General features: G+C 34.0%; 1 protein-coding gene across 10 annotated transcripts in view; it reads left to right on the top strand.

Moving 5' to 3' along the window:
* Positions 1-21,160, top strand: part of LCORL (ligand dependent nuclear receptor corepressor like) — a 171,031-nt gene that overhangs the window by 34,298 nt on the left and 115,573 nt on the right. For all 10 annotated transcript variants that reach the window (XM_030864296.3, XM_030864299.2, XM_060299187.1 and 7 more), the window contains exon 2: positions 15,765-15,830. In XM_030864296.3, the coding sequence (XP_030720156.2) occupies positions 15,765-15,830 (66 nt within the window). The remainder of the gene's footprint in view (positions 1-15,764; positions 15,831-21,160) is intronic.

The following is a 21,160-nucleotide window of genomic DNA, read 5'->3' as shown; positions in this document are numbered from 1 at the left end:
AAAATGTTCATACTTGAGAGCCAAGTAATTCTTCCACTTATAGATTTCTACCCCAAAAAACTCTAACACTTGGACAGGATCACACATTTATGAAGATTTTTAATGCAGTTCTGTTTGTAATAACAAAAAAGGTGAAGAGTCACACAGTTCTCAACAGAGAAATGGATAAACTGCATGTACTTATATAAATGAACTCTATAGTCAAACAGAATGAACTAGGAATTTTGGTTTTTGGTAAGGGTGATCTAAGTTATCTAGATCAATCCTGCTGAAAACAATGGAAAATGCTAGATTAAAAAAATTTTTTTTAAGAGCTGAAAAGATAGTTGGGAATACACAGGCTAATGTTAGAAGTAAGAAGAAAATAAGAGGTAAAAAACTGCTTAAGCGTGAAGTCATTTGTTTTATTTGTTCTTTCCTGGCTGACTAGGCAAGAGGATCAGAATTCAAGTCCTGTAACTTGTTCAAGGTAGATATCCTTATATTCCTATCCAAATTAAGCTGGGACTTCAGAGGACCTTGCCTTCCGAGTAAATGCAACCAGACCTATATCATCTTTTTTCCCTGCAGACCCAGGAGGTTGCCTGATGATCAAAGCAGGAAAAGGAAAACGTAAAGGAAGGAAAATACCTGAGATTGAACTTGTCACAGACTGGCCTTCTAACAGATCTGTACCCTGAGTCAATCAAGGAACTTCAGACCATGAAATTGGTTGAAGTGTTGCTGTGGTCTGAATGTTTGTGTCTCTCCAGAATTCCTAGGTGGAAAACCCAAGGGCCAAAGTGATGGTATTAGGAGGTAGGACCTTCAGGAAGTGATTAGGTCCTAAGAGTGGAGCCCTCATGATTGGGATTACTGCCCTTATAAAAGAGGCCCCAGAGAGCTAGCTTGCCCCTTCCACTGTGTGAGGACACAGGGAGAAGTTGGCATTCTGTAACCTGGAAGAGAGCCTTTACCAGAATCTGACTGTGCTTGCACCCTGATCTTGGGCTTTCAGCCTCCAGGACTGTGAGGAATAAATGTTTGCTGTTTATAAGCCACCCAGTCTCTGGTATTTTGTTACAACAGCCTGAATGGACTAAGACAAGTGTATATTAGTTTCCTATTGCTTTTGTAATACATTAACACAGATTCTGTGGTTTAACACAACATTAATTTATCTTACAGTTCTGGAGGTCAGAAACCTGAGATGGGCTTTGGTGGGCTAAAATCATGTTGTTGGCAGGGCTGTGTTTCTTTGTGAAGGCTTCAGGGGCAGAATCCATTTTCTTGCATTTTCTAACTTTTAAAGGTTGCCAACATTCCATGCCTTGTGGTCCCCTTCCATCTTCAAAGCCAGCAGTGGTCAGTTGAGTCATTCTTATAATGCCGTCTTTTATTCTGATTGTTTTGCCTCCTTCCTCCCAGTTTAAAGATCCTTGTGATTATACTGTGTCCACCATGTTAATCTCATTTTAAGGTGAGTGATTAGGAACCTTAATAACATTTGCAATCTTAATTCCTCCCTGCCGTGTAACATAATTTATTCATGGGTACTGGGTATTGGAACATGGATATATCTGTGGAGCCATTCATTATTCTGTTTACCACAGGGTGGTTTCTAGCTGACGGTGCCGTTAGATGCTTTCTGGAAACAAATGATAAGCATCTCTGGAGGAGGTCACATCCATCCTAGGCCTTAGGGAATTTTTAATCTTTTGATGGTAAAAGCCAGTAAGTACTGAATTAAGTGCACAAAGAAACAAGGCAAGATGAGCAAGACCCATCAGACAGCAGAACCAACCCATAAAAGACTATATATATATATATATATATACACACACATATATATACACTATATGGTCAGATACTAATTTTTTAAATCACTGTGCTTACCATATTTAAAGAAATGACAGACCTAAATATCTGCAAGAAATGGGGAACTGTAAATAAGATGTTAAATATTTGAAAAAGAACATTATAAAACTTGTTTAACTAAAATTACTGAAATCAGCAAGTCAGAGAATGAACTTCCGCCTCTGACCATGAGGAAGTAAGAGGGTTTGGACTTATCCTCCACTATAGACAGCTAGGAAACTGGACTGTATATTTAAAAGAAATTTGTTTCAGACATTGGAAAACAGGCAGCGCAGAACTGTGGGCCCTGAGGAAAAGGAAACTAATGATCACTCCAGCTTTTTGCCCGGAGGTAGTTTCCAGACTGTAGCATAGGCAGGATTGGCCCAAAAAGTGATCTCGCTGACTGGAGAAGACAAAGGTCAGCCTTTAGGGTGGTGTATGAGTGGCTGGAACTTTCCAGTGGCTGGAAAGGGGAGAGCTACATGTAGAAAGAGCTCAAGAAACCAGCATAGGGTACCCTTGAATCTTTGGCTGAAAACCACTTCATGCATATGTAGGATGACATTCTACAAGGCCTGATAAATAACACCTTTAGGAAAGGACAAGTGCCAGTGAGCTATAATTTCAACAATTTTCAGAACTTACACACACCAACCAGAATAAGTACAGTCATGGAATACAAGAGGTATTCAGTGGAGATCCAAGAAAACTAAAGGAAGTAGTAGAAAGGCTTTTCTGCTTCTTTCCTTAAAGCCTTTTTCAAAACCTCAAAGTGATCTTCAAGTAAGTTAACTTACTGAATGAATCAAATGTGACACTCTTCAAGGGGAAAAAAAAAAGGACTCACAATATAAAAATTCATAATGTCTGGCATCCGAATAAAATTACTTGACATGCAAAAAAGCAGGAAAATTTAGCTCATAATCAGGAAAGATATCAGTCAATAGAATTAGAACCAGAATTAACAGATAATAGAATTAACAGATAAGGATGTGAAAACTATTAAAATTTCCTAAGTATACTCAAGGATTAAAAGGATAGCGTGAACATAATGAAGAGGAAAATGTAAAAAGGAAAGAAATGGTTCAATAAATGGTGCTGGGTCAAATAGATATCAATATAGAAAACATCAGCTCTATCACACCATTCACAAAAAATAATCAAAATGGACCATAGCCCTAAATGTAAAACTTAAATTTCTGTAAGTTTTCAGAGAAGAGCTTTGCAGCCTTGGTGTAGAGAAAGTTTCTTAGAGCACAAAAACAACAACTATAAAGGAAAAAAATGGATGAATTGATCTTCATCAAAATTAACTTCTGTTCCTTGGAAGATAGCATTAAGAAAACAAAGGAAGGCCATAAGCTGGGAGGAAACAGCGACAACATATATATTAGACAAAAGGATAGTATCCAGAATATATTTAAAAACAAACAAAAATGCTCTTACTACTCAATTATAAGAGGTGAAACAACCCAATTAAAATTTTTGCAAAATATTTTAACAGAGACATATGAATGGCAGTAAGCATGTGAAAAGATGATCAACATCACTAATCATTAGAGAAATGCAAATTAAAATCACAATGAGATATCATGACATTAGGAAGGTTTTAAGTCATTTGAATGGTTGAAAAGAAAAAAAAAGTAAACAAAAGAAAAACACACAGTTGACCATACCAAGTGATGTTGGAGTTGAGAAGCCATAATGTAACATTTGTACATGGCTGGTGAGAATGTAAAACGATACAATAACATTTTTTGAATTGAAGTATAGTTAATTTACAACATTGTATTAGTTTCTGGTGTATAGCAAAATGATTCAGTTATACATATATGTTGTTTTTAATATTCTTTTCTATTATAGTTTATTATAAGATATTGAATATAGTTCCCTGTGCTATACAGTAGGACCTTTTTGTTTATCTATTTAATATATAGTAGTTTGTATCTGCTAATCCCAAACTCCAGATTTATCCCTCCCCCCCTTTCCCCTTTGGTAACCATAAATTTGTTTCCTATGTTTGTGAATCTGTTTCTGTTTTGTAAATAGTTCATTTGTATTATTTTTTAGGTTCTGTATATGAGTGATATCATAGGATATTTGTCTTTCTCTTTTATGACTTAGTTGACTTAGTATGATAACTCTAGATCCATCCATGTGTTGCAAATGGCAATATTTCATTCTTTTTATGGCTGAGTGACACTCCACTGCATATATATGCATCTTCTTTATCCATTCATCTGTTAATGGATACTTAGGTTGCTTCCATGTCTTGGCTATTGTGAATAGTGCTGCAATAAACATAGTGGTGCATGTATCTTTTCGAATTACAGTTATCATCTTTTCTGGATATATGCCCAGGAGTGGGATTGCTGATCATATGGTAGCTCTATGTTTAGTTTTTTAAGGAATCTCCATACTGTTTTCTGTAGTGGTTGTACCAGCTTACATTCCCACCAGCAGTGTAGGAAGATTTTCTATTCTTCACACTCTCTCCAGCATTTATTTGTAGACTTTTTGGTAATGGCCATTCTGACTGGTTTGAGGTGATACCTCAGGGTAGTTTTGATTTGCAGTTCTCTAATAATTAGTGATATTGAGCATCTTTTCATATGCCTGTTGGCCATCTGCATATCTTTATTGGAGAAATGTCTATTTAGTTCTTCTGCCCAGTTTTTGATTGCGTTGTTTGTTTTTTTGTAATTGAGTTGAGCTATTTTTTTGTTTTTTGTTTGTATTTAAGTAGCCCTTGAGTTGAGTCTATCTATTTATTTATTTATGGTTGTATTGGGTCTTCGTTGCTGCGTGTGAGCTTTCTGTAGTTGCAGCAAGTGGGGGCTACTCTTCATTGAGGTGCGTGGGCTTCTCATTGCAGTGGCTTCTCCTGTTGTGGAGCATGGGCTCTAGGCACGTGGACTTCAGTAGTTGTGGCACACAGGCTCAGTAGTTGTGGCTCGCAGGCTCTAGAGTGCAGGCTTAGTAGTTGTGGTGCACGGGCTTAGTTGCTCCACGGCATGTGGGATCTTCCTGGACCAGGGCTTGAACCCGTGTCCCCTGCATTGGCAGGTGGATTCTTAACCAATGCACCACCAGGGAAGCCCTGAGCTGTTTTTATATTTTGGAAATTAAGCCCTTGTTGGTCTCACCATTTGCAAATATTTTCTCCCACTCCATAAGTTTTTTCATTTTGTTTATGGTTTTCTTTGCTGTGCAAAAGCTTATAAGGTTTTTTCCTAGATCCCATTTGTTTATTTTTGCTTTTTATTTTTCTGTTGCCTTGGGAGAATGACCTAAGAAAAACACTGCTATAACATGTCAGAAATGTTTTGCCTATGTTCTCTTCTAGGAGGTTTATGGTGTCATGTCTTAACATTTAACTCTGTAAACCACTTGGGGTTTATTTTTGTGTGTGGTGTGAGGGAGTGTTCTAACTTCACTGATTTACATGCAGCTGTCCCGTGTTCCCAACACCTCTTGCTGAAGAGACTGTCTCTTCTCCATTGTATATTCTTGCCTCCTTTGTCGAAGATTAATTGACCACAGGTGTATGGTTTTATTTCTGGGCTGTCTATTCTGTTCCATTGACCTATATGTCTGTTTTGTGCCAGTAACATGCTATTTTGATTACTGTAGCTTTGTAGCATTGTCTGAAGTCTGGGAGGGTTATGCCTCTAAGCTTTGTCCTTTTACCTTAAAATTGTTTTGGCAATTCTGGGTCTTTTATGGTTCCATATAAATTTTAGGATTATTTGTTTTAAATCTGTGAAAAATATCATGCATAATTTGGTAGGGATCACATTAAATCTGTAGGTTGTTTTGGATAGGTAGTATGGCCGTTTTAACTATACTAATTCTTCTAATCCCAAAGCATGGGATATCTTTCCATTTCCTTGAATCTTTAGTTTCCTTTATCAGTACTTTATAGTTTCAGCATATAAGTGTTTCCCTCTTAAATCAGATTTATTCCTAAGTACTTTATTTTTTTATGTGATTTTTATGTGTTTCACCTCTTTGATCAGATTTATTCCTAAGTACTTTATTTTTTTAATGTGATTTTTAACTTTCCCTTTCTGATATTTCATTATTAGTGTAAAGAAATGCAACAGATTTCTATGTTAATCTTGTATCCTGCTACCTTGCTGAATTCCTTTATCAGTTCTAGTTGTTTTTATGTGGAGACTTTAGGGTTTTTTATATACAGTATAATGTCATCTGCATATAATGACAATTTTACCCCTTAAAATTTGGATACCTTTTATTTCTTTTTCTTGTCTGATTGCTGTGGCTAGGACTTCCAATACTGTGTTGAATAGAAGTGGTGAGAAGAGTGGGAATCTTTGTCTTGTTCCAGATTTTAGTGGGAAGGCTTTCAGCTTTTCGCCATTGAGTATTACGTTGCCTGTGGGTTTGTCATAAATAGCTTTTAATATGTTGAGATATGTTCCCTCTACACCCACTTTGGTAAGAGTTTTTATCATGAATAGATGTTGAATTTTATCAAATGGTTTTCCTGCATCTCTTGAGATGACCATGTGGTTTTTGTCTCTTATTGAGGTGGTCTGTCACATTGACTGATTTGTATATGTTGAACCATCCCTGTGGCCCTGGGATGAATCCCACTTGATTGTGGTGTATGATCTTTTTCATGTGTTGTTGGATTTGGCTTGCTAATATTTTGTTGAGGATTTTTGCATAAAATGATATAATAACTTATGAAAACATTTTGATTTCTTAAAAAGCTAAACAACTTGGGGTTGCCAAGGGGGAGGGTGGTGGGGGAGGGATGGACTGGGAGTTTGGGGTTAGTAGATGCAAATGATTACATATAGAATGAATAAACAAGAAGGTCATACTGTATAGCACAGGGAACTATATTCAATATCCTGGGATAAACGATAATGGAAAAGAATATAAAGAAGAATATGTATCTGTATAATGGAAACACTTTGCTATACAGCAGAAATTAACACAACACTGTAAATCAACTGTACTTCAATTTTAAAAATAAATTAATTTGAAAAAGGTAAACATAAACCTACCATGTAACCCAGCCATTTCACTGTTAATTATATATGCAAGAAAAATGAAAATATCCACCGACATCTGACTGGATAATTCCATACGATAGAGTATACTAGAAAATAAAATAACAAAGTAATGATACAGGTGACAGTATGGATAAAACTCAGAATCATTCTGCTGAGTGAAACGGGTCAGGCCAAAAAAAAAATATATGGAGTGTGTACTGTAAGTTTCTATTTTTGTAAAATTCTAGAAAATGTAAACTAATCTATAGTGTTTGCCTAGGGTTCTGAGTAGAGGGATAGATGGATTAAAAACAAGTGAGCAGGGGGCTTCCCTGGTGGCACAGTGGTTAACAATCTACCTGCCAATGCAGGGGATATAGGTTCGAGCCCTGATCCGGGAAGATCCCACATGACACGGAGCAACTAAGCCTGGGACCACAACTACTGAGCCTGTACTCTAGAGCCCGCAAGCCACAACTGCTGAGCCTGTGTGGCACAACTACTGAAGCCCGCGCGCCTAGAACCCATGCTCCGCAACAAGAGAAGCCACCACAATGAGAAGCCCGCGCGTTGCAAAAAAGAGTAGACCCTACTCGCCGCAACTAGAGAAAGCCTGCACGCAGGAACGAAGACCCAACACAGCCAAAAATATATATAAATAAATTTATTTTTAAAAAAGAGTGAGCGTGTGTTTGGAAGTGTTGCAAGTGTTAGTTTTTTTTATTGTGGTAATGGTTTTATGGGCATATGCATATGTCAGAACTCTTCAAATTATATATTTTAAATATCTGGTGTCCTATTGCAAACTAGGCACTGCAGAAGAAAAGATCAGTGAATTGAAACATAGCAACAGAAAAAACCGAAAATACAGAACAGGTAGAAAAAGAACTAGGGAAAAAAGTAAACTGTGCATTAGTGATTTTTGGAACAATATCAAGTGGTCTAACAATATAGAATTGGAATCCAGAACAAAAAGAGGCCATACAAAAAATATTGGGAGAAATAATTGCCATGAGTTTTCCAAATTTGATAACAACTGTAACCCTGCAGAGATCCAGGTAGCTCAACTTATTTATCCCAAGTAGAATATACACATAGAAAGCCACCCAGAGCACATAATAATCAAATTGCGCAAAGTCAGTAATAAAGAGGAAATTTTGAAAGCAGCCAGAGAAAAAGACACATTACTACAGAGGAACGAAGATGAGAAGGACTGCAGACAGTCAGGAACTTTGCAAACCGTTAGACAATGGAATGATATCTTTAAAGTGCTGGCGTCAAAAGCTGTCAACCTAGAATTCTATACCTAACAAAATGTTTTTTTTTAAGTGAAGACAGAATGATTTTTTTTTTCCAGAAAAACAATAGCTGAAAGAATTCATTGCTAGCTAACCTTTAGTACAAAAAATATTGAAGGAAGTTCTTTAGACATAAGATCTACACAAAGGAAAAACTTACAGAGATTGTAAATATGTACATAAATATAAGAGAGACATTCTCCTGTTTAAAATTTCTTTAAAATAATTTCTCTTTTAAAGTAAAAGTAATGTATTGTGGGATTTATAACAGACGTGGATGTAAAATGTATAACCGTGGCACCGAGAATGGGGGTGGAGCATGGATATATACTGCTCCTATCATTGTCTGTTAAGTCATATTATAATATTTGAAGGTAGACTGAAAAGTTAAAATGAACATTATAAATCCTATAGTAGCAAGCACTAAAAAACTAAAAAGAGGTTGAGCTAATAATAGCGAATAGTGGAAATAAAATAGAGTATTAAAAAATCCTTATTCAATCCAAAAGAATATTGTGGGAGGTGATAGTTGGGGGAAGTAACATATAACAGATGGAATAAATAGAAAACAAATAACAAGATGGCAGATATAAACCCAACCGTATTGATAACTACATTAGATATTAATCATCTAAACACTTCAATTAAAAAGCAGATATTTACACTGTATTGAAATATTAACTGTATGTTTTCCACAGGAAACTCAATGTAAATATAAAGACATAGGTTAAAAATTAAAGGATGGAAAAAGATATATAGTTGACCCTTGAACAACAAGCAGGTTAGGGATGTCGTCCCTCCACACAGTTGAAAATCTGCCTATAACTTGTAGTCGGCCTTCCATATTTATGGTTCCTCTATATCTGTGGTTTGCATCTGTGGGTTTAACCACCCACAGATCGTGTAGCACTATAGTATTAACTATTGGAAAAAATCCACGTGTGAGTGAACCCACACAGTTCAAACCCATGTTCGTCAGAGGTCAACTGTATAAAAAAAATGCTAATCATAAGAAAGTTGCTGTGTCTGATTTAACATCAGACACAGTAGACTTCAGGCCAAAGGATAAGACTTTAGAACAGGGATAAAGGGGAGCATTTTTTAATGATGATGAAATCAATTCGCAAAGGAGACAATATAAAAAATATATATGCACCTAATATCGTAGATTCAAAATACATGAAGCAAAAACTGACAGAACTTAAAGGAGAAAGATAAGACAGAAGACCAATAGAACTATAGAAGACTTAAAGAACACTTTGTCAGCTAGGCCTAAGTGACATTTATAGTACACTCCACCCAATAACTGCAAATACACATTCTTTTCAAGTATACATGCAATATTCACCAACATAGTACATCATGTGCCACCTGTAAATCAAATCTCAATAAATTTAAAGTGATTGTAATCTAACAAAGCATGTTTTATGGTCACAAGGAATTCAGTTGGGATTCAGTAACAGACTTCTGGAAAATTCCCAAATATTTGGAAGATAAACAGCACATTTATAACCTGGGTGCATAACAATGCATCATAAGGAAAATTACAAACATTTTGAACTGAATGAAAAGACAATTTATCAGAATTTATGAGACAGAGCTAAAGTAGTGAATAGGGAGAAATTTATAGCTTTAAATGCTTTTACTAGAAAAGGACAGAGGTCACATATCAATGTTCTAAGCTTTCACCTTAAAAACTTAGAAAAATAAGTGCAAATGAAACAAAAAATAATTATAAGGAAGAATATAATAAAGGTAGGACAGATATAAAAACCATAGAAAAGGATGAACAATAAAATTATTTAAACCACAGTGGTATTTTGAAAAGATCAATAAAATGGCTAAAAGTTTGGCCAGAGAGATCAATAAAAAAGTAGAGGAGATAATTAAACTGCTATGAGAATGAAAGAGGGCTATCACTGCAGATTGTATAGACATTAAAAGGGTAGTAGGAAAATCTTTTGAACAACTTTATGCAAATAAATACTATAACTTATACAAATTGCATAGCATAACCCTGTTACCATAACAAAATAGACGTTTCAATAGAAAGGATGCTTAAAATCATTAGTCATCAAGAAATTGCAAATTACAACCACTATTATATACCCATACATGTTCCTTACAGTGGCTAAAGTTAGAAAGATTGACAGTGCTAAGTGCTGTATGTTGGTAAGGATGTGGTGCAACTGAATCTCTCACATTTTACTGGTAGGAATGTAAAAGAGTACAGCCATTTTGCAGAACCGCTGTACAATTCCTTAAAATATTAACAGCAAACCAGAACAATCTTACCACTCAGCCCAGCAATAACACTCTTATTTATTCAAGAGAAATGATAACATATATTCACAAAGACTTTTAAACAACTCAAATGTCCATCAACATGAGACTTAATAAACAACTTGCCCTATATCCGTATAAGGAATACACCTCAGAAATTAAAAGCACTGTTGATACCTGCAACAGCATGGATAAATCTCATTAACAGGTGGCTGAGCAAAAGAAGCTAGACACAAAACAATATATGCTCTGATTCCATTTATATGCAACTATAGAAAAGATAAGTCTAATTTATAATGACAGAAAATAGATTAGTGTTTCTTTGGGCTTTGGGTTGTTCCAGGAAATTTACTTATATGGCACAAAGATACTATTTGAGTTGATAGAAATATTCTGTGCTTGATTATGTTCTTAGTTAAATGAAAATATGCATTTGTCAAAATTTAGTGAACTTTATTTTAAAATGGGTACATAGTATTGTATGACAATTTTATCTCTATAAAACTGACTTAAAAAAATCAGAGGGTGTGTTTGTCAGCTGATTGTGCAATAGAGGGAATTTGTGAAGTGGAATATATATGGTAGAAGAAATTAAATGCAGTTAAGAAAAAAGAAAGAAATGTAAAATATAGGAGAGAGGGCAGCATGAAGTATGTTATGAGAACAGCTTAAGTACTTTTGATCAGAGTCTTAGGAAGGGTGTTAACAGCAACACATATTCACTAAAGGCGGTACTTTAGGCAGAAGCAAAGTATTCCTAGATGAATGCTCTGAGATATGATAAGTAATGAAGAGCAGAGACAGTGGTAAATATGTGTGCAAACATAAAACAACATAGTGTTTAGTGAAGTATATAGAGCAATAGCATAAATAGGAAGGAGGTCTAAGTCCTAGAAGGATGGGTAAAGATTTTGATTAATGTTAGACCTATATCCTAATTTCTGGGATAACCTCAAAAAGAATAGAAATAGAGGGCATAATTATCATATTGATAGAGGAAAAACAAAATTAAGCAATAAATATTCAGTGAATTCCAAAGTTTGCAAGAAAGGTGAAAAATAGAAGCTTGATACAAATAGAACAAAAACAGATAAGGAATTTAAACCCAAATATAAACTCTTAAATTTAAATTACTAAATTTTGACAAAATGTAGTGTTTTAGAAAAAGAAATTCCATATTATTTAATAATACAGAAAGGTTGTAAGGAAATAATTGAAAAAGACATTATGGAAACAATAACAAAAAGTGTTTTATAGGTGTGTAACAAAAGACCATATAGCTGAATGCAAAAATCATTGCTAGAAATAAAAAGGTTCACTTTGTAATTATATGAAGTTCTATTCACCAGGATGATATAACAATTATAAAATTATAAGCACTTAATAATGTAGCCTCAAAAACTTATAAAGCAAAATTTCAAAGAAGTAAAAAAGAGAAATAGACAAAGTCACAATTTCATAGAAGATTTTGCTTACTTTTCTCAACAATTGATAGAAAAAACAGACATTGAAAAACCAAAAGTGTAAAATTACATCCAGCAATTTTAGAGTATGTATTCTTTTCAAGCATATGCAGAGAATTTTCAAAAATTGTGTATTGACCATAAAGACAGTCTCAGAAAATTTCAAGATTGAAATCATGTTGGGTACTTTCTTTTACTACAGTGTAATTAAGTTAGAAATCTATTAAAAGGATAGACTATCCATATATATTTGGAAATTAAGAAATACACTTCTAAAAACTGTGAACCGGAAAAGAAGACATAATGAAAATTAGGGAATATTTCGACTGAATGATGAGAAAATATGACTGGAATGCAGCTTATTAGATGGAAATCAGTAACTTTAAATGCATATATTAGAAAAGAAGAAAGGCTGAAAGTTAATGAGCTCTTCCATTTCAGGAAGAAAAAATAAGAGCAGAATAAAATAGAGGGCAGGAAGAAATAAAAGCAGGGACAGGAATTAATGGATAAGAAAACAGACATACAATAGAGAAGATCAAGGAATCAAAAAAGAATTCTTTTTAAATCTAAAAAAAAAGAGAGGGAGAGAAACTTTTAATGGCTCGACTAAGAAAAAAGAGAAATCATAAATAACTGAAGTATGGAATGAAAAGCAAAAAGGACATGACTGCTGATATTGTTGACATTAGATAGATAAAAACATACAAGGAAATGTTTTATGCAAATAAATTAGAAAATATAGTTGAAATGGGCAAGTTCCCAGAAAACTATGACTAACATAAGAAATAGAATACATGAATAATCCTTTAACAGTTAAATAAATTTGATCAGTAATAGGCACTTCAGAAAGACTTTATTTCCATTTGGCATCCCTGGCATGTTCTTTTAAAATGTTCAAGCAAGGCATCCTACATTTCCTAATATTTTCCCAGAGAATAGAAAAAGAAAGGACATTGCCACTCATTTTATGAGGGTAGCATAACGTTGATATAAAAACTTGATCAAATACAAAGGAAATTTACAGACCAGTCTCATTACTGAACATAGATGCCGAAATTTGAAAGGACTAATCAAGATAAGGAACCCAGCAAATATGTCTCATGATAATGTTGGGTTTTCCCAGGAATGGAAGAGGTTTGGTTTAATAGTCAATGTAATTCACTGTATCACTATATTCAGAGATTTAAGAAAGAAAAATGACATAGTTATTTCAATGAATTCAAAATAAATTTGGTACTCAGCCTTAAAAAAAAAAGAAAGAAATGTTGCCGTTTGTGACAATGTGGATGGACCTGGAAGGTATTATGCTTTGTGAAGTAAGTCAGACAGAGAAAGACAAATACTGTATGTTTTCACTTATAAATAAAATCTAAAAAATAAAATAAATGAATACAACAAAACAGAAACAGACTTACAGAGAACAAACTAGTAGTTACCAGAGGGAAGATGGGTGGGAGGATGAGCAAAATGTGTGAAGGGGATTGAGAGGTACAAACTACTAGGTATGAAATAAGCTACAAGGTTGTAATCTACAGCACAGGAAATATAGTCAATATTTTATAATAGCTTTGTATGGAGTATAGTCTATAAAAATATTGAATTATTGTGTTGTACACCTGAAATGCAATATTGTAAATCAAATATAAATAAACTGATTGATTTGGTAAAATTCAATATCTTTGCATGGCAGGAAAACACCCCTAGCAAGCTAGACATAGAATGAACTTCCTTAATGTGATAAGCAGTATTTCTCTTAAAGAATACAGCAAACATATTTAATGATGAAACTTGGAATGTGTTACCATTTAGATTGGATGTGTCAAGGATGCTCACTCTGACCACCAATTTTCAACATCATAATTGAGGTCCTAGCTAAGCCAATAAGGCAAGAGCAAGAAAAAAGAAAGCAATAAGGATTAGAAAGGAACAAAACTACCATTATCTATAGATGATATATTTGTATATGTAGAACATTTCCAGATAAATTATAATTACAAAGTTTAGCGATGTTGTTAGATAACAGAGTCAATATACAAACATCAATTGTGTTTCTATATGCCTACAAGAAATAAAACTTTTAACTAAGGATATCATTTACAATAGCACCAACACTATGCAATATGAATAAATCTTAACAGGCTGTATGTAAGACCTTGGTCTTATCTAGTGAACAGTTGAGGAACCCAGTAGAAAAATGTAAGTCTCTGTTTGCTTTCTTTTCAGGCTTAAATCTAGGAAATATACACTGTTTAAATTCAGTATGCTTACCCCGGGGTGGGGGGCGCTATGCATTTTGTCCAAAATACCACGGAATAACATCCTAAAATAGTTGTTTGCAGTATTATTTTTGGAGTAAATTGATCACATCAAAATAGAATATCTTGGTAATAGAGATTTGGGGCTTGTTCAGTCTGAGTCTTTATCTAATAGTAAGTCTTTTCTGTAGCATTCTTGAAAGCATCCTCTGGTGGGAGTTAATTCACTTTTCTGCCTGAAATTTCCACTCATGGGAACTAGTACTGAATCATTTCACAGAGATTTTTTTAAGTACATATTTACCAAGTACCATGAGAGCTACCTTTACTTTGTCAAATTTAGGACATCATCAGTTGTAAGATGCATCATTTCTTCATGTTCTACTAAATAAAAAAGTCACTTTTCGACTGACACACCATTGATTTTAACATGCATCTTGAGTATAGAGGTTTTTAAACGTTTTTAAAAGCAGTTTATGATTTATAAAACATTTCTACAGAAATATTTCTCGTGTTTTACAGTTTAGAAATATTACTGAGAAAATCTGTCTTTAATTTTTCAGGTCTATCATGCTTCCTTTCGTTTTCTTCCTTCATAATTTAAGCATCCCTAAATTAGTTCCTTTTTTTGGTTTTCCATTTATTTTGCCATCCTGGTCATTTTCCAGGATGCCTTGTAGTTTATCAGTAACCTGCTTAATACTGAATATGATGCAAACTTCAAAAAGAAAATTGTAAAATCTTAATATTAGTTTATCCACAAAGTAGAATACTCAGTTCATGAACTAGAGTTTTGTTAATAAGATTTTCAGTAATTTTTTTCCTTAAAACAAGGCAAAATTGTTGTGTTTTAATTTTTACAAGCAGGTTTAAATTTTATATATCATACTTTTCACAGCAAAAATTTCTCCCCATTGACACTTATTTACTCGTTTTTAAAATTGAGGTTAAAGATGCTACTTTTTTTAAAGTTAACATTTTTTGTAACCAGTATAAACAGGATTGTAATACACGTCTCTTCTAATTATTCTTTTCATCTCTACAAATCATTGCAAAACAAATCTGCTGGGCTTCCCTGGTGGCGCAGTGGTTGAGAGTCTGCCTGCCGATGCAGGGGACACGGGTTCGTGCCCCGGTCTGGGAAGATCCCACATGCCGCGGAGCGGCTAAGCCCGTGAGCCATGGCCACTGAGCCTGCGCATCCAGAGCTTGTGCTCCGCAACGGGAGAGGCCACAACAGTGAGAGGCCCGCGTACTGCAAAAAAAAAAACACAAAAAAACAAATCTGCTCATTATTTTAACCTGGGACTATTTCTAAATGACGAGGTGTTTACTTGTTTTAGAAGTGAATATTTACATTTGAATATTTACATTTTTTTTTTTACAATCATGTAATTCCTGGTAGTCATTGTGTGACTTCTTGCTGTGTTGTATATATTGCCTAGTTCAACTTAATTCATCTAAAGGAAAAAATGACACCTCATAGTATGTTAAATTTATAATTATCTGATTCATATAGAATTTATGGCTTTTGATTATTGTAAAATTAAGCTTTTTTAGTAGTTAATATACTTTTCTGTCTTTAATTAAACACAGGTTTTGAGAGTATTTTAGAAGGGCTTTATGGACCACGGCTACGAAGAGACCTCAGTTTATTTGAAGGTAATGTTTCTTTAAATTTTATTTAAAAATTTTAATCTTCTGTCCATTTTACAAATGAAAAATGGTTGTTCTATACTAACTTTGTATTAAAATGAATTTGTGATCTCATTTAATTAGAAAATATTTTTAAATAAGTAAATAAAATGATCTAAATATTATTTCTATTACATAATGTAATAATGATAATTACAAAATTTAAAACAAAATTTCTATTATTACATTATTATATAATCTTTAAAAAACTTTTAGTACATTGATCAAAGTAGAAAACAAAGCTTGTTTTTGGCTTAATGGTAAAATTTAATTTTTGTTATTTTAAACATTATGTGCCCTGACTTAGTCTTAAAGAGGCCTTAAAAAGGTTCAGTTAAATAAATATCTCCTGTTGCTTATGATATAGGCAGCCTGGAACTCAGATTGTCATTCTGAGATACGCCGCCATGTGTGTTCAGAGTTTTAATACTATTTGTTATTTCTTATGGCCTCCTCTTCCAAACACTCTAGCATAAATCCTGGTGGAAGATTTTGATCTATGCTATAATTGCTATAATATAGTTTAGTTTTTTTATTACTTGCTTGGAAATGTAGAGCACTAGGAGAGAACATTTTTGTAGACATTTGAAATTTTATAGTACAGCTCATTCACAAAATGGGCAGTGCTAGTATAGATTTTCTACTTTGATTTTGGTACAATTATTTCTGAATCTCGTACCTGTTCAGTTTTATATGCTAATAACTCTTTTAGCTTCTATTCTTCTCTGGTACTTTCCATTCTACAAAGACCCAAGGTATCTTGTATAAATAAATCTTTTGAGTTGAGGCAATCAAAAGTTTTCTACTTATTCTTTTTTTTTTAATTAATGTTGAGCAGGATAATTGAGTTATGAACCATAGAGCTGGTATCTATGAAAGATCATTTGTGCCAACCACCCACGTTCAGTCAGATAAATGATATCCATGCAGAACATGACTTTTAGGATGGAGACTCTAAAACGTGCCTTATTCTAGTGTATTATCATTCTTATGGCTAAGAGCTTTCTCTTTTATCTCTTAACTGTACTCATTTTTCGTTTTATCGTAGTTTAACACTGCATTAAATATTTTTACCTGATATATTTATAAACACTACTAATTGTAGTTTCACCTATTTTTCTGAGCATGTAAATGAAGAAAGGAAAAATCCGAAGAAACAAGAATTTAACCTGTGCTTGATATTTCTTCAACCTTTCTTTTTAAACCTGCTGTCCTCATTCAGATCAGAAGTCAGCATTATACTTAATTGCCTTCTGATAACCCAAGTTGCAACTTGTAACTCTAAGCGTCTTGCTTCCCTCACTGTCATTTATTTATTTATGTAGTTATGTGTGTATATATTTATGTCTTCGGAAATTAGTTTATTACATAAAGGGCAGAATGTCCTAATGAAATAAATTCTTGTATTTTATATTTAGACTAGTATTTCCTTAGCATACAAGTAACACATGTTCATTTTTGGAAATTAGAGAATACAAATAAATCAGAAAGAAAAAAATTACTCCTAGTTCTATGACCCACAGATAACCTTCACCATTTTTATATAAATTTAAAATATATGTTTAGATGTATTTATTCTTTTATTAAAGTAGTACATACTGTATATACAGTGTATATAGTTTTTTGTGCCTACTGATTTTGTTCACTGGTGTATCATTTGGGTATATAAAGTTCTGGATCATCATTCTTAATGGCAGCACAGTATTACATTGTAGATCTATGGTAATTAATTTAATACCCTGTTGCTTATACCTCATTCCATTTATTCTTTTAATTCTGATAGATCTTGTACCTTATATCCTCTTTTGTTCTTTTTTTGGTGGGAGGATTTACAAAATTAGCTAAGCTTTTGGTGGGAGGATTTACAAAATTAGCTAAGCTTTTGGTGGGAGGATTTACAAAATTAGCTAAGCTTTGGAACTTAGCTTCTTCTCACACATAGGCACGTATTGATGTTGCCCTTTTTCACCCCAGACGTTCTAACTTTTCTCCAGGTTTCTTAGGTAAATTCTTCCTCCTTTTCTTTGCTCTTTTGAATTAAAAAAAAAAGGTTTCTAATCAAAGTTTCAGGCTTAAGAGGGATAATATTAATTGTAGTAATAAATCTGTATCTGTGCAAAGATAAAGACAGCCATACATTTTGAAGGAAGGTTACAACAGAGCTATCAAAGTGTAGAGCCTTTGAAAAGGCATATAGAAGCTATCCATTATAGACATCTCCAGCTTTTTTCTTATCCTCTTCTTAAATAAGTGTGCTTTCTTTGTTATCATTGTTTAAAATGGTTAAATATTTAGATGTTAGGACTACCAAGTGTAGGTATTTCTCATTATACAAATCTGTATGCAAGAATCACATAGGTGAGTGTATGTTTCTAGATAAATCATTGGAAATCTGAACCCTTGTTACTCACTTTCCAAAACTCAGGAACTAGATGAATTGGCTAGCCAAGGGATCCTTGTATATTACTCTAAATTATTTTTATTATAAAATTAAATGCATAGTATTTTTATTTTATAATACATTTAAGTTAAATAGACTGCATTGCCAATCTGCTACTGCTTCTGTGGAAAAATGTACTCTAAAATTCATAGTGCTACCTTGAAAGTCAACTTTGCCATACAGTGTGTTTTTAATTTTAAGGCTTTTTATCATCTGTATTAGTGTTTTGAGAAGTTTATATTTTAATTCTTGAAATCTATTCAGAGTCACCTCCAGATTGAATGGTTTTGAAAGCTTTTGAGTGTTGCTAATTTTTAATTTGTTGGAAACAAAAGCTTTCTGTCTTCTTTGATCTGTTCTTAGGACTTTTTGTCCTTTTGAGGAAAACATAACTATTATTTCTTTTTGGAGTAAAGTCTCCAAAGAAACTTTGAATGTCATCAATTTTTATGTACTCCTTGAAAAGTTCCCCATACCCTATGCCTCTCTTCTACCAACCCAGAATTCACTTTTCCTGCTATCACATGACTTTTAAGCAGAAATTCACTCTTGTTTTCTGCTTTAGTCAATCCTTTCTCATGTCTTATTGGGGAACCAGTTTCTTTCATTTGTAGGATTGTCTGATTTACTTGCCCTGACTATGGATATTTACAAAATATGAAAAGAGTACAGTAGGCAGGCATAAAGTGGCTGATAGATCCTTATTGGTTTTTCCCTAGCTCTGTCCACATTTCAAAGAGAAATTATATCAGAGGTATGCAAGCGATTGCATCGTGGCCAAATCCAGCTCACTGACTGTTTTTGAATGGCCTGTGAGCTAAGAATGGTTTTTATGTTTTTAAATAGTTGAAAAAAATCAAAAGAAGATTTAATATTTTGTGGCTTGTGAAAACTATATGAAGTCCATATTTAATGCCCGATTAGTACAGTTTTATTGGAAACAGCCCCTCTTATTTGTTGACATATTGTCTATGGCTACTTTTGTCCTTCAACAGTAGAGTTGAATGGTTGTGACAGAGACCATATATCCTGCAAAACCTAAAATATTTGCTCTCTGGCTGTTTATATTATAGTAAAGGTTTGCTAATCCCTGACTTATACCACTGACCAACATTTAATATTTTTGGCTTAATATCCTTTTTTTCCCCCAACTGTTAACACTATGATGATGGAGCAAACAAAACTACTTTTTAATAAGATTTATTGGATGACATATTTTGAATGCTTATTTTGTGTTAGGAACTGTGATGAGCAATGAGGAAAGAAAAATGAATAGGTAGTATCTCTTCCTACTAGGAACCCATACCCTACTATTAACTAAAAAATGAGTAGCTTTCTAATATGAATTGATGCTTATTTATATTAAAACCAGAGAATCTAATACTATTTTATAGTTAGTTATATAAGTTATATTAGCTTTCCTCAATGTGTACACAGAGACTTATCCAAGTGTACAGGCATACCTCAGAGGTATTGCAGGTTCAGTTCCAGACCACTGCAATAAAGAGAATAATGCAATAGAGTGAGTCACATGAATTTTTGGTTTCCCAGTGCATATAAATTTTTTGGTTTCTACAGTTATGTTTACACTATACCGTAGTCTATTAAGTGTGTAATAATAGCATTATGCTAAAAAACAATGTATGTACCTTAAGTTAAAAAAGACTTCATTGCTAAAAAATGCTAACCGTCACTTGAGCCTTTGGCAAGTTGTAATTGTTTTGCTGGTGGAGGGTCTTGCATTGATGTTTATGGCTGCTGACTCATCAGGGTGTTGGTTGCTGAAGATTAGGATGGCTGTGGTGATTTCTTAAAATAAGACAACAATGAAGTCTGCCACACTGATTGACTCTTCCTTTCACAAACAATTTGTAGCATTCAGTGCTATTTGGTAGCATATTACCCACAGTAGAACTTCTTTCACAATTGGAGTCAGTCCTCTCAAAACCTGCCATTGTTTTATCAACTAATTTTATGTGATATTCTAAATCCTTTGTTGTCATTTCAACAGTCTTCCCAGCATCTTACCAGGAGTAGATTCTATCTCAGGAAACCACTTTCTTTGCTCATCCATAAGAAGCAACTCCTCATCCTTTGAAGTTTTATCATGAGTTTGTAATGATTCAGTCACATTTTCAGGCTCCACTTCTAATTCCAGTTCTCTTACTATTTCCATCACATCTGCAGTTACCTCCTCCACTGAAGTCCGGAGCCCTTCAAAGTCATCCATGAGGGTTGGAATCAGCTGCTTCAAAACTCCTGTTAATGTTGGTATTTTGACCTCTTCCCATGAATCATGGATGTTCTTCATGGCATCTAGAATGGTGGATCCTTTCCAGAAGGTTTTCAGTTTACTTTGCCCAGATCCATCAGAGGAATCACTATGTATGGCAACTATAACCTTATGAAATGTTTTTCTTAATGATTCCTGGTCAGTGGGCTGCAGAATGGATATTGTGTTGGCAGGCATGAAAACAACATGAATCTTGTTGTACATCTCCATCAGAGCTCTTAGGTGATCAGGTGCATTATCAACAAGCAGTCACATTCACATTTTGAAAGGAATTTTTTTTTCTGAGCAGTAGGTCTCAACAGTGAGCTTAAAATATTCAGTAAACCATGTTGTCAACAGATGTGCTGTCATCCAGGCTTTGTTGTCCCATTCATAGAGCACAGGTAATGTGGTAAATGAGGACTTTTGGAATGGTAAATGAGCATTGGCTTCAACTTCAAGTTGTCAGCTGCATTAGCCCCTAACAAGAGAGTCAGTCTCTCCTTTGAAGCTCTGAAACCAGTCATTGACTTCTCCTCTTTAGCTATGAAAGTCCCAGATGGCATCTTCTTTCTATATGCGACT

This window comes from Globicephala melas, chromosome 5 (assembly GCF_963455315.2).
Source record: "Globicephala melas chromosome 5, mGloMel1.2, whole genome shotgun sequence".
Taxonomy (NCBI): Eukaryota; Metazoa; Chordata; class Mammalia; order Artiodactyla; family Delphinidae; genus Globicephala; species Globicephala melas.
The sequence above is the reverse complement of the archived record's forward strand: the minus strand, read 5'-3'. Positions and strand labels throughout refer to the sequence as shown.